At 42.5% G+C, this 17,773-nt stretch overlaps 1 protein-coding gene across 1 annotated transcript in view; it reads left to right on the top strand.

Moving 5' to 3' along the window:
* Nucleotides 1-17,773, top strand: part of LUZP1 (leucine zipper protein 1) — a 60,230-nt gene that overhangs the window by 28,406 nt on the left and 14,051 nt on the right. The window contains exon 2 of the mRNA XM_081334257.1: nt 13,016-16,266. Coding sequence (XP_081190383.1) covers nt 13,117-16,266 — 3,150 coding nt within the window. The 5' untranslated portion in view covers nt 13,016-13,116. The remainder of the gene's footprint in view (nt 1-13,015; nt 16,267-17,773) is intronic.

Here is a 17,773-nt window from a genome sequence, read left to right as displayed (position 1 = left end):
CCACCTTGATCTTGTTGAGTAATAACCTGGTGGAATAAAGTCAGTCCTTGACTCGTGACCCACCACTGAGCCCAAAATTTGTGTTGCTAAGTGAGACACTTGTTAAGTGAGTTCTGCCCCATGTTACGACCTTGCTTGCCACAGTTGTTAAATGAATCAAAGCAGTTGTAAAGGTAGCAACACATTTGTTGAGTGAACCTGGCTTCCCCACTGACTTTGCTTGTCAGAAGGTCACAAAAGGTGATCATGAGACCCCGGGACATTGAAACCCGTCATAAATATGAGTCAGTTGCCAAGCATCTGAAATTTGATCACGTGACCATGGGGATGCTGCAATGGTTGTAATTGTGAAAAATGTCATAAGTCTCTCTTCAGTGCCGTTTGTAACTTCGAATGATCAGTAAAGAATGTTTATAACTCAAGGACTATCTGTTAATGGAGATAAAGGTGGAACGGCTTTCCCACCTTGATGCTCTTGAGTCCACTGGCTCAGTTCTCTGTCCAAGACAGCCAAGGGGAAGTTCTAAGCAAAGCACCAGCTTAAGAAGAAAAGAAATTGGTTAATAATTGGAAGTTGGTTATGCTGTCTTTCATTTTCCCTAGAGTTGTCCATCTGAAGCAATTCCTGGTGACTTCAGGTGGGATCTGAGGATGACATTAGAGCGTGGTGGTGGTGGTGGGGAAATGAAGTTTGAAAGGGTTTGTCCATAGGAAATTCATGGGCAAATTAAGGATCTGGAACCCATTTTAATCCAGCTCCACCCTTAAGAACCACCTTTCCTCACTTGAGGGAAAATAATTGCAGACCAGTTCTGCCTCCAGTCAGAAACCAGTCCCTGCTAAAGACAAGATGCTTTCTTCTGGAATGACTCAGCATCAGGCATAACCTCCTTGTGGAGAGCCTGTCCTCTCTGCCCACTCTGGGTGCTGTTTTCTGGACCCTTGGCAAGATCAGCCATGATCCAGCTCAGTGTATTTCAAACTTGGCAATTGTGCGGGACTTCAACTCCCAGAATTCTCCCAGCCACACATCTTAAAGTTGCCAAGCTTGGGAACCCCCCCCCCCACACACACACACTGATCTAGCTCTTTCCAATTGCCAGGGAACTTTCTGTTTGCTGTATTCATATAACAAAGCTAAGACATTTCCTTTGGCTCTGCCCCAATTTCTTGGCTGCCTAAATTGATGCCCCGTCATTGCTCCCTTATGGGACCTAGGAATGTGCCTGTTTGGGGCAGTCTGGAATATCCCCCCACCAGGTTTTCCACAATCCCCCACCACCATACACACACACTCTGCTTTCCTTTCCTTTAGGAAAGTCCTTAAGTGTTGTGCTTTTATTTTTGCTAGCTGGCTTCTGTTTCGATTAGTCAGGATTTAATACACTCAGATTATAGAATTGGAAGAGACCTAAGAGGTCATTAATTCAGTCCCTTGTGGACTAGTGGATTCACTACCACACCATCTCTGATAGATGACTTTCCAGTGAAGGGGAAGGAACAGCTGCGTAGGATATAGTAAATCATAGTTTTTAAGCAAGTAAGTCTCCCAAATGGGGTTTATTGGAGTTACTTCCCACTGCAAGTCGTCTGGACGTGTTCTTATCCTGCCTGTCCTGGGAGCTTAGGTGCTCTAAGGAAGGTGTTGTCATTGTTGTTGATGTTTTCTTTTGCTTTGAACCAAGAGACAGTGATGTGGTCAGAGGCAATGGAAGAGTTGAGAAAAGTTTGGTTTTATGCTCCTAAAAGCTCAGGTAGGACTCCATCCAGCCTGAGAATCCTAACATTCAGCTCTCAGGTAGACTTTGCCCCGCAAAAAATGTTCTTATGAAGACTTTCTAGGTACCAATAAAAGAGAATATTTGTAGCTCAGGGTTGAAATGAGGGGTCTTTGATGGTCTCTGAGCTTGATTGTTTTCTTGCAGACGTTTCATTACCCAAACATGAGCACTTTTGATGCTACCTAGTTTGGGTAATGAAATATTTGCAAGAAAACAACCAAGCTCAAAAGCCACCTCAGACTTTCTAGGGTAGCAAATTTTGACCAGGCATCTAAGGATGAGCCACTGCAAACCCAGCCTCCTCAGCAGAGGAACACCTAGCTAAAAAGTTTGCAAGAAAAAAAAGAGAGCAACTGAAATTTTATTTATTTATTTTTTATTTTAATTCCATTTATATCCCGCCCTTCTCCGAAGACTCAGGGCGGCTTACAAGCTTAGCAGTAGCCTTCATTCTATGTATATGCCTGCTTATTAGGGCTTTCACACACACCCCAAGCAGCATTATTACAAAGTCAGCTTAATTGCCCCCAACAATCTGGGTCCTCATTTTACCTACCTGGGAAGGATGGAAGGCTGAGTCAACCTTGAGCCTCGTGGGACTCGAACCTGCACTAATTGCAGGCAGCTAGTGTTACTTAAGGAGGCATTAGCCCACTGCTCCACCAAATGACTAGAGAGATGAGGCAGATCTTTTTTGGAGAAAGATGTTCAGAGATGGGGCTTTTAAGCTTAGAATGAAGGCAATTTTGTTTTTGTTTCTCATAATGTTAGAAGAACTTGAGGTCAGCAGTCAGAATGAAGAGCAAGGAGAATGAGGACGGATTCAAGAAAGTCTTCTTTACATGATGCTAAATTAAACAATGGAATTTGTTTCCATTGTTTGTGGGGTCCTAGATGCCTGTAGGGAGGCTTTTAAAAGAGAATGGACAAATTTGTACAGGTCTGGCCTATCAGTAGTAAGTCAACTTGCTGGCTGTTTATTGCCCCTAGAATTGTAGACAACATTCCTTCAATACTAGTTTCTGGAGAATGAGGATAAAAAAAATGAGATAGTCTCCTTTCTGTCCATATTTGTGAACTGTCTGGATTCATGAGACTTCCTGTTCTGCATTCCAGAATTCTGAACTAGATAGGCGATGCTTCGGGCCTTTTATGCTCATCCGTGACTTTCTTGTGCACAGCTCCTTGCCCGCAATCTGAAATGCTTCAAACCAGATTTTTGCCAATTCAAGCTGCCTGTTTCAACCGAGCTTGGCTGAAAGGAGGGAGTTTAAAAAATGATCTGCGTGCAACCTAGATGGACCACAACATGGTAGAAAAAAAACAGACTTGGTTTCCACAAGGCTAGTTAGAATGAAAACAGAAGAAATCGGGAAGTTAGTAGATTGTTCTTGGAGCCTAACACAGGAATGTGCCCTTGGCTGGAGAGGAGAAAAATAGACAGCTCTTTAGGCTTAGGTTTTTTACACAGCACCCACTTTACAGGAGTAGTCTATCTGCCTAGCAAGGACTTCCCATACTAGCAGCACTTGGCTTCAAAATGTCCGCAACTATTCTTAAGCCTGCTGATAGTTCTGAGGCTGGAGAGGAAAGGAATTATCAAATTCAGAGCTTGCTTTGGGCATAGAGATTAGGGTGCAGGCTTCATGCCAGGTTGTTGTTTTTTTAAAAGAATAAGCAAAACAGGAAAACTGGGTGTTTCTGAGTGCTGACTTTTACTCCAGATGCCAGATTCCATGGACTTCTTTGGCGAGATCCCAGAGAAGCCAATTGAACACATCCTGACAATGCCGAATTAAAGACCGACTGCACAGCACTAAATTTTGTGCTTGTATCTGTGGCTTTCCCATTGGGTCGCACTGCCCGGAGCGCTGTGCGCTAACCTGAACGGTCCCCATTGGCGTATTTGTGACTCCTGAGCCACACCAACATGGAATGTTGTGACTCCTGCAGCTGACTCACACGGGGCCCTGGCATTGTTTTCCTAAGTTGGGTTTGAATGCCAAGAGGAAATCCAGGAACAATAACTCAAAAGTGTGCGGTGTTGTGAGCCAAGCAGCCGGGTTCCGGAGGGGTGTGCGAAGCAAAGACGTGTTGGAAGATTCGACAGAGCTGATTATTCAGCTCTGCCACCAACCTGGAATGCAAAGGCAGGGGATTCACGCAAGACCTATTTGGCAGGTGACTCAGAGTCTAGCAGAAATGGGTGAAGTAGCTGACATTTCTGATTAACTGCAAAGCAAGGTTTCCTAATCTGCAGGTCATGACTTCCTGTTGTCCCTAGACTCCAAGTCAATTTCTGTCCTGGGCCTTAGGAAAACCCTTGGGATAAAGTGGAAGAAGCAGCTTTTTGAGCCAGTGGATGTCAGCCCCAACATAGTCCATTCTAAAGATATTACGGGTAGTTCTCAACTTACAACCATTTGTTTAGTGACCATTCAAAGTTACAGCGGAACTGAAAAAAGTGTCTTATGATATGATCAGTTCTCACACTTAATGACGGTTGCAGCATCCCCAAGATCACGTGATCAAAATTGTAGGTGCTTGGCCACTGGCATATATTTATGACGGTTGCACTGTCCCAGGATCATTGGCGACCTTTCCAGCCAGCTTCTGACAAGCAAAGTCAAATGGGGGAAGCCAGATTCACTTAACAACCATGTGATTCACTTAACAACTGCAGTGATTCACTTACCATGGCAAAAAAAGTCATAAAATGGGGCACGAGTCACTTAACACCCACTTAATTGCCTTGCTTAGCAACAGAAATGTTGGGTCCCATTGTGGTCGTAAGTTGATGACTACCTGTATGGGGAATTTCAGCAAGGTTTGGGTTAGATTCACTGATCAAGGAGATGGCTTTGGGTCACTTTTAAGGAGCAAAGGAGCAAAGCGGGTATGGCAGCATCAGCAGGAAAGAGCAAAAATACATTTGGCAGCCATTTGAGGTGTGAGGAAGGGAAGCGGGGCAGATTGATTGCTTTTTAATAATAGAGGGGACTTAAGCCTAGCGAAGGTTCCACACACCCATTGTAGGAGATGAGCAGGCTGAACTGGAAGGCGGAGTTAAACGTGTCATCAGTTTGGAGTCATTGCGCAGCCACGAGAAGCTCAAGTCTAGCCCCTCCCCCATGAATTCCGTTGACTCTTATCTAGTGCCCATTTAGTTTTGACTGTCAGTTGACCAGATTCTTGGGCATAGGTAGCAATAATAAACTCTGGTGCAGGAATGTCCAACCTTGGCAACTTTCAGACCCGCGGACTTCAACTCCCAGAATCCCCCAGCCAGCCATGCTAGCTGGGGAATTCTGAGAGTTGGAGTCCACAGATCTTACAGATGCCCAGGTTGGACACCCCTGCTTTAGTGCTTTGAACCCAGCAAGCGTTCCTGGTTATTTGCACCCATGTTGCTTTTCCTTTTGTTGAAAAGAAGCGAGCCTGGTAGTGTCTTGATGCTGTAAACAAGGAGGTTGGGGGAGCTGCTTGCAGTGCCCCCCCTCCCCCTGAAGCCAGATATATTCAGTTGGGTTAAAGGCAGATTTAAAGAGAGGTACATGTTTGTTTTGCAGTATGGAAATGAAAAGGTTAACCACCTTGGTTTCCCTGGGGGCTATCCGCTTTGGGTTTTATTAATATTAACAGGCTAATTCAGCAATAAAATTGAAAAAGCAGCTTGATGGGATAAACTGTTACTCTCCAGAAAGGCTTGGCTAATTTCAGCCTGCATTTTATTAGCATGGATATCAATGTCTATAAACTGAACATTATGGCTATTTCATCTCAGCTGTACAACAGTGAGCTTGCTTAGGTGAGCGCAGGGCCTTTAACACAAATCAATCATCAGCCTAGTGGGAGACAGAAGAGGAGCAGGACTGGGTAACCCAGAATCCTGAGGATGCTATTGAAGTACAGGTAGTCCTCTATTTACGACCACAATAGGGACCAGAATTTCAGTTGCTAGGCAAGGCAGGGTGTTCAGTGAGATGCTCCCAATTTTACAAACTCTTTTGCCAGCTTCATTAAGCAAGTCACTGCAGCTCTTAAATGAATCATGTGGCCATTGAGCCATTGCAGCTTCCCTCATTGACTTTGCTTGTTAGAAGCCGGCTAGTCTCAAAATAGTGATAATGTGAACGCGGGATGCTGCAACTCTCATAAATTGCATACCAATGGACAAAGCCCAAAATTTTGATCACGTCACCTTGGGGATGCTGCGACAGTGGTAAGTGGCGAGGATCGGCCGTTAAGTACCTTTTTTCAATAATGTAACTCTGAATGGTTGCTAAAGAAATGGTTGTAAATTGAGGACTACTGGAAGTATTTATACTTGGCGGAGTCCCCGAAGGTGTGACATCAGCTCTGAGCTTAAGGAGGCCAGGATTAGCCTCAATGGCTAAATGAACCTGCTTGTTCAGAGGCAATTAACATCTGGAGAGCGAGAAAGTGGGACCACACATTTTGTGTGTGTTGTGTGGCTGCTTCCTGGATGGAAATTCCTTGTAACAAAAAGTTGATTGTGTGCTATTCAGAGACTCTGGGAAAGGACTAACATGTAAATCGCACTATTATTGAAATATATACATCAAGGTGATAAATGGGCGCTGCATCACTGGAGATTTTTAAGAGACTAGACCAGGGGTCGGCAACCTTGGCTCTTTTATGACTGGTGGACTTCAACTCCCAGAATTCCTGAGCCAGACATGCTGAGGGGAAAGGGAGAGGTTTCCATGCTGGTTCAGGAATTCTGGGAGTTGAAGTCCATGAGTCATAAAAGAGCCAAGATTGCCTACACCTGGACTAGACAGTCACTTGTCTGAGATAGTATAGGTTCTCCTGCTTGAGCAGGGGGCTGGACTAGAAGACCTCCAAGGTCCCTTCCAGATTCTATCCCATTCCATTCCATTCCATTCTCTCTTCCTTGCTCTGTATTAAGAATCTTGTTACGTTGTTTAGAGACCAACCTTCTCTTGATATGCTGTTTAGTGACCGTCCTTCTCTTGTTATGCTGTCCAGTGACCATCCATCACTTCGTCCCAGATCTGTACTTGGTGCCCTAAACGGCCGGCTCTGTAAGAGTTCATTTCAGGCTTTCTCCTTGCACAAATTTATCCGCCACAGACTGAGCTGGCTCACAGTTTGACTGGTCAGCATTTTTTCAGAGACCAGAATTTTTCCTTTCCTTTTTTTCTGGGTTGTATTTGACAAATGACCAGGCGTGGTGATGAAGCTGTCATTTTTCTCCGTGGAAAGATTCAGCACTGCCCACCGTGGAGGAATGTTTAGTGGACTTGTCAGGCTTTGCTGAAATGGATAAATTGACTTCTTTGATTAGAGGACAGGTATTACCTACATTTATTGGTGTCTGGAAGCCTCTTATGGCCATTTTGCATAAACACGAAAATAAATGAAGTTCTGATTTATGGTTTTGAGGATCAGATAGGATAGAGTATAGAAACAAGAGTAATGAGTTGTAACTTTGGGGAGAGAAGTTAAAACATATTTGTACTTTGTAACTGTTGTGAAGGATATGAGAAGCTGCTACTTTATAACTTTTTCTTTTCTGTTTCTCTTCAACTTTTTCCTTTTTGGGGGGCACTTTTCAGGGTTTTTTAAAAAAAATTCTTTTTTTCTTCGTTGCTTTATATTTGCATTATTTTTTATCTTCTTGTTTAAAAGTTTTAATAAAAATTGCATACAAACAAGTATCGATTTCGCCTTGGAACCTACAGTGACATAAGGAGCTTCCTGTGAGGTAAATGGAGATTTTTTTTTCCATGCAAAAGGGGCTTTCTGATGTATTTTGAGGGCAGGTTAAGAACTAATAGATGTAAGCTTGTTAAAGAGAGATGCACCCTAGAAATAAGAAATTTTCTGACCGTGAGAACAATTAATCAGTGGAATAGCTTGCCTCCCAGAGTTGTGAGTGCTCCATCACTGGAGGTTTTCAAAAATAGACTGGACAACCATTTGACTAGGACAGAGGTAGGCAACCTTGGCTCTTTTATGACTCGTGGATTTCAATTCCCAGAATTCCTGAGCCAGCATGGCTCAGCATGGAAGCCTCTCCCTTTCCCCTCAGCATGGCTGGCAGAGGAATTCTGGGAGTTTTTTTTTTAAAAAATCCCATTTATATCCCGCCCTTCTCCGAAGACTCAGGGCGGCTTACAATCTAAAGCACAAATCAATGTGCTTAGCAATAGCCTTCATTCTATGTATATGCCTGCTTATTAGGGCTTTCGGGGGGCCCCAAGCGGCATTATTACAAAGTCAGCTTATTGCCCCCAACAGTCTGGGTCCTCATTTTACCTACCTCGGAAGGATGGAAGGCTGAGTCAACCTTGAGCCTGGTGGGACTCGAACCTGCACTAATTGCAGGCAGCTGGTGTTACTTAAGGAGGCATTAGCCCACTGCTCCACCAAGGCTCTTATTATTGAAGTCCACCAGTCATAAAAGAGCCGAGGTTGGCTACCCTTGGATTAAGATGATATAAGGTCTTCTGCCTTGATCATAGGGTTGGACTAGAAGATCTCCCAGGTCCCTTCCAGCCATATGAGCCTATTTTTTTGCTTTTCCTTCTGCTTAGGTGGCGCAGTGGTTAGAATGCAGTACTGCAGGCTAATTCTGCTGACTGCCAACTGCCGGCAGTTTGATTATCACCGGCTCAAGGTTGGCTTCCATCCTTCTCAGGTTGGCAAAATGAGGACCCAGATTGTTGGGGACAATATGCTGAATCTGTAAACTGCTTAGGGAGGGCTGTAAAGCTCTGTGAAGCGGTATATAAGTCTAAGTGCTATTAGGTAGCATCCATGTTATTCTTCATTTCAAAGGTAATATGAGGCCATGGCTGTGCCTTTTATTGCCTGTTCCAGTCACTTGGAGCCTTTGAACTGGTGAAAGAGAGAGATAAACTAAAAAATGATCACAAAAAAGGTGCTGTGGGAACACATTAATAGTCCTCTGAATTTGTATGTGTGTCTTAATAAAAACGTTCTTCACTACTAGTATTATAGAAAAAAGAAAGCGTTTATCTTTAATATCCCCTCCCCTTTTCAGTCCCTTATTCTTCTTGCCTACCTTGACAGGCTGAAACAAGATAATTTGTTCCTGCAGCAGAACACATCATCTGCATAGTGTGTAAATGTTTTTTTTTAAACTTTGTTTTGTTTCCCTTAGCTTAGAAGGTCAGCAAATCATCAGGAAATCTAAACTTGTTGGAATCTCAGTAAATTAGTGTGCTTAATGCTGTCAGCAAAAGCTGCTGACTTTAGCTTACAGAATGAGACACAAAGCTTCTGGACAGAGAATTGGGAAGTGATGAGAGCAGAGACACTCGAGAGCTTTACTTTTGCATATTTCTACATTCCTAAAATTCTCCACTCTTATTCAGGGTCTTGAGGACTAGAAGAATACTCAGCAAAGTAACATCATTAAATCAAAACTCTATCATGAAGAAGAGTTTCAAGGCACTAGAAAGTTTGTAATTAATGCAACATTGATTGACCTATGTAATCTCTGGAGTTTAGATTTTTCTTTTCTGATTCTCTATTTGCCTCTCATCTATCTCAATTATCTGTCTGTCTTTCTGTCTGTTTATCTGTATCTATCTATCTATCATCTATCTATCTATCTATCTATCTATCTATCTATCTATCTATCTATCTATCATCTCTAACACAATATAGTGATAATACAGCGATAAATTAGCATAGCAATTAAAATGAACAAAAAATAAAAAAATCCACGCATTTAATATAGATTTAGCTCGACATTTAGCATATTATTAAATCCTGGATCGGTGTTTTTCAAACTAGGCAACTTTAAAAAGTATGGAAATCTGGATGTTGAAGTCCACACATCTTCAACTTGCAAAGTTTGAAAACCTCTAATCTAGACCATATAGAAAGTCATTTATTGATTTGTATCCTACCTAATTATTTACAAATAACTCAAGGCGATGAACATATACAACACCCCATCCTCTTCTTATTTTCCCCACAACAACAACCATGTGAGGTGGGTTGGGCTGAGAGAGACTAACTGGCCCAAAGTCACCCAACTGGCTTTTTCATGCCTAAGGTGGGACTAGAACTCACAGTCTCTGGGTTTCTAGCCTGGCGCCTTAACCACTAGACCAGCGGTCTTCAAACTTGGCCCTTTCATGACTTGTGGACTTCAACTCCCAGAATTCCTCAGCCAGGGTGCTTGGCCGAGGAATTCTGGGAGTTGAAGTCCACAAGTCATAAAAGGGCCAAGTTTGAAGACCCCTGCACTAGACCAAATTGGCTGTCATTGCCCTATCTTCTCATTTGTACAATATAAAGACATTTCAGCAAACCTCTTCTCGCTACAGGAGTGCCTTCCAAGCATCAGGGTAAGGAAGAGTATTCTAAGGTCACCTGGTATTTTCCAGATTTATGGTTTATGGCAAAGCATTGGAGGAAGTGTCATCTAAAACATCTGGAGAATATCAGATGTTGAGTCTTCTTAGTCTAAGGAGCTGGGAGAGGCCATTTTACATTTTTAATTTAACTTCGCCCAAAGCTACCTTTAGTGGTTGCTATTTATAAAGGAGGGGGAAAAAAACCCTATTCCTGTCTGGTTGACAGGAAGCCCTGCCCTTTAAAAAGGGAAGAAAACATCTGGAGTGGCATGGTCTTGGCTGCTAAATAATACTCCAGAGGCAAAGTCAGGCCGACCTTCAGTTATCGTTTTAAGAGCAGCTACAGCAGTGCCATCTCAGGAATGGAAAGAAAAATCTTTCACTATTTGCAATAATGTCATTCTATAGAAGATAAACTCCATCTGTGTCAGTGCCTTTCCAGATAGAAGTATTGAATGCAGATGTTTAATGTGGGTTTTTTTTTGCCTTTTTCCTTAAGACCACAAATGTGTGTTTGCATGTTCCCATATGCCCACAACTGTGTTTTCCCCCCTCCAGTGTTTGCTTTTTGTTCTTGTTCCATTTTTTTTACAACTACTTAGTTCCTTTTTATCTTGAATGTTTTGTTGATGTTTGGTTTGTCCCAATAAAAAAAAGAATGATAAAAAAGCAACGGAAAAATAAAACTAAAAAAGGGAATGGGGAGAGGTTGTTTATATTATTCCTGCCCTCTGAGCTTTCACCATCTCCACACCCTCCTTTTTATTTTGAATATTTTTGTGTTAAATACTTCTCTCCACACAAAGGCAACATATAAATATTCATGATAAAAGGACCCCTGTTCCCTTTAAACCCTAAATTTTCTGCAATAATTAGAACCCTGCCATTGGAATGCACTTCATGGGGAAAATGGAGAATCCATTACTTGAATGGCCGGGGCATTGCGATTTATATTTTAATGCAATTTACTAGTACTCTAAGGCTGCAAAGAAAGCTGTGGAAACAGCTGATCAAATTAAAAGAAGCCAAAAAAGAGCTCTTGCATATGAAGGATAATTGCTAAGCACGTTGATTTGGGCTTTAGATTGTAAGCCGCCCTGAGTCTTCGGAGAAGGGCGGGATATAAATGGGATTTAAAAAAAATAAATAAATTCTGCAAAGCAGTGAGGAAGACCTAGATGGAATGAGGAAGATCTAGAAGGAAGTGGTTGGGTGGTTCTAGGGTGATCCTGGAACATTGATTGGAAGGAGGTTTAGAATAAACAAAGGAAAAAGCAACTTCACATGGCACAAATTACCTTGAGGACCTCATTGCCAGAATACATGATGATAACCTTGAACATGGATGACTTTAAAATAAACTGGATAAATTCATGAAGGACAAGTCTCTTAAGGGCTATTAGCCTTGAAGACCTAACCTTACCTCCCAAGTTGCGAGCAGCCTAGTTCAAGTTGCAGGGGAAGAATGGCAGGGGAGCAATGCACCTCTGCCTATCTTCTTTTTACATGCATTAGAGAAGCAGTCCCTTGGCCACAATGAGAAATAAGATGTTGGACTAAGACAAGAGTTTCCCAGCCTTGGCAAGATCTTGTGTGTAGGTCAAAGGCTAAATAGCTTTGTGAAGCCAAATAACCATGGTTCAACTACAGGGGCCAAGCCCTTTGAGGCTGGCAAATGTAGGAAAGAAGAACCCTTTGGATTTCTGGAAGATATTTACTACCAGGAGAATAATATAACACAGGGGTCTTCAAACTTGGCCCTTTTATGACCTGTGGACTTCAATTCCCAGAATTCCTCAGCCAGCATGCCTATACATAATGTAATTAAGGAGGAAGTGCTCTAAGTATCTTTCTCCCCAGAAGCCTCCCTACTGTCTTGGGCCAAGGTGTCTCTTGCAATGGTCTTGTCCTAAAGGTGCTTTTTTCCAAAAAGCAACTGGACTTTCTTGGGGTTTTTCCCCCCCTTTGAAACATTTCACTTATTATCTGAAGAAGCTTCTTGAATGAGAAGCGAAATGTTTTCAAAGGGGGGGAAAAACAAGAAAGTCTCATTGCCTTTTGGAAAAAGCATGTTTGGGACAACCATGACTTGGATGATTGAGACTCTCCGTAGATATTTGCAATGGTCTTGTTTCCTCTTCTGCTTTTCCAGGTTAGTAAGACATCCCATCACAAGAACTTCCACTTCTCTTTCACCACTGGCTATGCTAGGATAGTAGATCAGCAGCATCTGAAGGCCCACAGACTTGGTAAAAATATTGGGAAAAGCTAATATCTTTTAAAATATTGCTTTGTTAGACACACTGTGCTTGGTCTGAACAAGCCACAGTGATCTAATTCTGACATAGTACTAAACCACAAAGAATATTTTACACACTGCTGGATTCATAGGCCTCATAAACCAAAACCAAACAAATCCCTTTGTGGCTTAGTGTGATATTTGAACCTAGCATGGAGTTAGGAGTAAGGAAAGCAATCTTACTCTGGTTGTTACATACAAAATGTTTATTGAATTTAAGCCACAATCTGGATTTGTACAATGCCTTGGACTCGAGGAACCAATAGACTTGTAACTGACCTGGTTAACTGTGTTGTATGAATAGTATAGTTGATCAGGTTGTAGGCCTGTAGAAATTAGCTCCAAATTAGCTCCATACTTGAATTTGGGAACATTTTGCAAAAAAAGAAAAAGAAAAAAGAAGAAGCTGTGGTGAAAATGTTAAAAAACACATCACAATTACACTCTCAGTGAGCGAATATGAAACCATTCACAAACTATTTACACGTTCAAAGGTAAAACTGAGGTCACATTCTTTGTATTGACTTTCTCCTTTCTTTCTTTCTCTTTTTTAGCTGCCGATTCTCTACGAAGCTTTATGAAATCGCGGAAAAGAACGCACCAACTGAAAATTTCGTTTGAGACATAGGAAAGGGAAATAAACGGAGGGGCAAGCATGGCTGACTACTCGTCTTACAAAGAGACCTCCAATCGGCATTTGCGCTTCAAACTTCAGAGTCTCAGCCGCCGCCTTGATGAGTTAGAGGAAGCCACACGAAATCTCCAGAAAGCAGAGGACGAGCTTTTAGACTTGCAGGATAAAGTGATCCAGGCGGAAGGCAGCAACTCCAGCATGTTGGCTGACGTGGAAACCTTGCGAAAGAGAGTCTTGAAAATAGAAGGCAAGGACGAGGAGATCCGAAAGGCAGAAGAGCTGTGCCAGCTGATGAAGACCAAGCTTGAGGACGAGGAGAGCCTCACCCGAGAGCTGAAATCTGAAATCGAGAGGCTTCAGAAGCGAATGGCTGAGTTGGAGAAACTGGAGGAGGCTTTCGGTCGGAGTAAAAATGACTGTACTCAGCTTTGCCTCAGCCTCAACGAGGAGAAAAACCTGACCAAGAAGATTTCAACAGAACTGGAAGTTCTTAGGGCGAAAGTGAAAGAACTGGAACAGTCAGAAGACCGGCTTGATAAAACAGAGCAAAACTTAATGAGTGAACTGGAAAAGATGAAATCTTTAGCCCTCATTTTTGTCAGTGAAAGAAAACATTTCACTGAAAAGGAGAAGCAGAGCGAAAAGCTGATCCAAGAGCTCACCCAAAAGCTGGAACAGAATAATAAACTTAATAGGGCTGACCAAACTCGCAATACATCAAATCTGTTGGAGAGATCGTCCAACAGTATAATTGACAGAAATGACCTAAGGATTGAGGTTGACTTGACAACTTCAGCACTATCCTCAAAGGAAACCAGGAGAAAAGCTGGCTTGGACTACCTAAAGCTTGTGGAAAATGAAACTCGAAACAAATCGGAAAACCAGAAGAATAAAAACCAAGAAGACAACAAAGTAAGGGACCTCAATCAAGAAATTGAGAAGCTTAAGACCCAAATGAAACATTTTGAGTCTTTGGAAGAGGAGATTAAAGCCCTTAGAGCCAAAAACAATGACCTCCACGACAGCTACTTGAGTGAACAGAATAAGAACAAGATCCTCGTGGGCCAGCTGGAAGAAATAAAAATAGAGATGAAAAAGCAGAAAGAGCTGGAGAACGGTGAAGCTGAGATGGAGGACGTGAACGTGCCCAGCCGAGTTAAGCACGACCGACCCAAGCATCGAACTGTTACATCTGAGTCAGTAGTTTCGAAGCATAAGTCACGGGAACTTTCACCTCAACACCGGCGGGAGAGGCTACGCAATCGAGAATTGAATAATGAATGCTATGGCCAAAGTAGCAAGCGAGTTACAAGCCCTAATATGAACAGCAGAAGAGCAGCCAAAACATCTGGCACATATCCTGCATTAGACTCTTTCTCAACTGATGCTAAACGGGTAGAAGACAAATCAACCTTAGGTGTGAACAGTTCTCCGCCAAAAGACAGCAGCACCTCGGCCACCGAAGTGAAGAAATCTAGGGAGCAGCCTTCAGTGCTTAGCCGTTATCCACCTGCAGCCCAGGAGCATAAATCTTGGAAGATCTCTTCAAAACCCAAAAATGAACACACCACAAGGAATAGAGTTGAAAAAGAACCCCAGCCACTGAACGACGCTCATCATGTTAAACCTGATGACCTCGAAGACCAGACCAGCAAATCAGAATTCGCAGGACCATCTTTTGAAAAGGGCCTGAAGATGCATGTCACGGAATCACTGGTTCTTACTGCTGAGACTCGCACCTCCAAAACTAATGGTGGTCCTCCAAATGGTGCTGCTTCATCCTATGGGCAGTATCCCTCAGGAGAAACCCTGACTTATGAATCCGGGAGCTCAAAGATGGAAGCTACGTTTTCAGCTCGCAGGCAGCACTTGGAAGAGGATTCTCAAAAGGTAGTCAACTTCCGAGAATCTGTGGAGCCTCCACTTGGAATGACAAAACCTTCTCTTTTATCGAAGCCTTGGCTCATTTCAAAAAGCCCAGAAGATACCTTGCAGAACCATCCAATTGCTCAAAAAGAGGAAATGGACCAAGCTCTTTCGTCGACTGTAAACTGCAACAATTTGGACCTAAAAGCAACAAGATCCAAAGCTGTCAATCCCAACCGCATTGAGAAATCCCGCACTGAAGAAGGGACAAGCAAATTTGGAAATATTTCTGCTACGTTAGACTTAGGAATAAAAAAAGAAACCACTTCCCAAGACTTCACAACCTCCAGGGCATCCGCTCATCTCTCTTCCTTTGAAAACAATAGAAGCGCAAGCAGCGAAGACCTCAGCAGGCCATCCAAAATGACAGCAGCTGGCACGATGTCAGGTTTGAAATCCCGGCGGCCATTTAGCCCAAGAGAAGCTCTGCGTTCGAAAGCCGTCATCAAACCTGCAATTGTGGAGAAAGATGTGAAGGAAGTCATGGGTGGTGTGGGTTCTGGTCTGGAAACCAGCTGTGAAAAACAGCCTGCCACCTGTAAGACGGTAGCACATAAAATGACCAGCAGCATCACCATTTACCCATCTGAGCCAATTACTCCAAGGAGCAGCACAGCTGACGCTACAAAGGAACAGCTTCATGCAACAGTTCAAGCCATTCCAAGTGAACTCTCTCCAGGAGCAGATGCAGCCAGCATTCCTAACGACTTCTCATTTAACAAGAGCAGCATAACCGTCAAGTTACCAGAGCCTGATAAAAATGGAGACTCTGTTCTGAGGAGCAGAGTAGAAACAGTCATTTCCAAAAGCAGCATTACGATAAGGCCTTCAGACACCACCGAAAAAAACAGCGAATCGCCCATGGAGACGGTCGGTTGGAAGAGTCACAGTACTCTGGGGACAAACTCATCTGAGGCCAAGAACGTCACGGTAAGAAGCTCATGGCGGACGAGACGAGGATTGCGTTCTTTGGAAGACTCTCTAGCCAAAGAGGTTGAACACGTAAATCCTCGGACTCCATGTAGGTCATCTACTGATCCTTCCAAACCAGAAGGGACCATGGCACGCATCTATGCGATTGAGCAGAATTCCAGAAGGGCAAGTGCCGGGACAAATTCTTGGAATACTCCAGAACTAGACTCTAGAAGGACCAAAAGTAACTTGAGCGCCTCGGAAATGCTAAGCCAGAAAAGCTGCGTCAATGAGCTCGTGACCGCTTCCTCTTGGAATTGCACAGTAATGCCAGTAAGTGTGTTCTTTTGTTCTGGAATAGTTGCATTGTTAAATTAAGGTCGGAAGGGGACTGTTTATAAAAAAGGGGAAATTACTCTTTTCTGGGGCTGGAACCTTTGCTTTAAGCAAGGGAACTGTCTCAACTGGTCTTAAACCTTCCTCCATCCATTCTGGTAATAATCACGTTTACATGTTCGTATGCATCTGACTGACTCAACGCTATAAATTTCTCAACTTCTCTATTAATGTGGTTCTACTGATGTCCTTGCCCTATAGGAGAGTTTTAGATGTAATTCACGTGGGATGCTTAGGATGCTTAGGATGTGTCTGTACAACTCCATTAGACAGAAATTACCCAATCAGCATTCATTTCATGCCCCATAATCTGGGTGCTCTGCTGATTTGGCATATCTATCCTGCATTTGATGATGGTGTTTATGTAGGTCATCCATGTACATCAACATTTTCTTTATACTCTGCACTTTCAGCCCTTAGATTTGCATACCTCATGGTCCATCTGCAACCTAACTTTGACAACAATATGAATTACAACAATTTCAAGAACAGTTAAAAAGGGCTGGGGCAGCAAGATCTCGGTATACCTCAAAGGGAAGGGAAGATATTTGCTTTTTCCAACAATCTGTTCATTTGTGCCTCAAACTCAACAGTTGGTTAATTTTCATTCAGAACTCTTCCACAAACTGCTGGTTTTTTTTCTGGCCTTAAGTGTTAAATCTTGAACTGTGCTTCGAGCTGCGGCAGAACTGAGTAGCAGTAAAAAGGCTTGTCCTACAGTTGACATTTCTAGGATCTGCTACTTCTTGATTCATCTCTAGATATTTGGGTCTTTCCTATGTTCCCATGGATAGTCTGGAATTTCCCCACATTTATGTCAAGGACCAGAAGCAATTACTGCTTGGATCTTGTTGTACCTCTGATATGGTACACATTTGTTTCAGTTTTAATGGCAGGGCATATTGGAAACAGATTTGGGTTGTGGTCTAATTTTTGCACTAGGTAGGGTTTGTTTTAACTTTTCATTTTATTTACTGAAATATAAAAAAAGAATAAATAGCTACCAAATGAAGAAAAATAAAAATAAATGCAGTGGATGCAGAGAACAAAATAGTAAACAGGACGGAAGCTTACAATTGTCATGAAATTTAAAGTTCATGATTTTCATTAATTAATTGCCTGCACTGAATAAAAGTTCATTATATCATCTAAAAAAAACCTCCCTGGAGAACTTTATAAAAACCTGAACATAATATTGGTATGCTGACTATTTATCATTATTGAAAGGATAAATGGATATTATCATTTAAAGAAAAAACAAAAAGAAAAGAGTGAGGAAAAAAATAAAGAGAAAGAAAAAAAGTCAAAGAAAAGCGGCCCTAAAAAAACAACCCATTTAGCTTTAAATTCCCTCCCATTGTACTCCGACTAATAAATACATCAACATGTCAGTGGTTTCCTCTGAACATCTTACTCAGTGTCTGCCTTTTTATATGAGTTGTAG

The sequence above is a fragment of the Vipera berus genome (genome assembly GCF_964194415.1).
Source record: "Vipera berus genome assembly, chromosome: 9".
In the NCBI taxonomy this organism is placed as follows: domain Eukaryota; kingdom Metazoa; phylum Chordata; class Lepidosauria; order Squamata; family Viperidae; genus Vipera; species Vipera berus.
The sequence above is the reverse complement of the archived record's forward strand: the minus strand, read 5'-3'. Positions and strand labels throughout refer to the sequence as shown.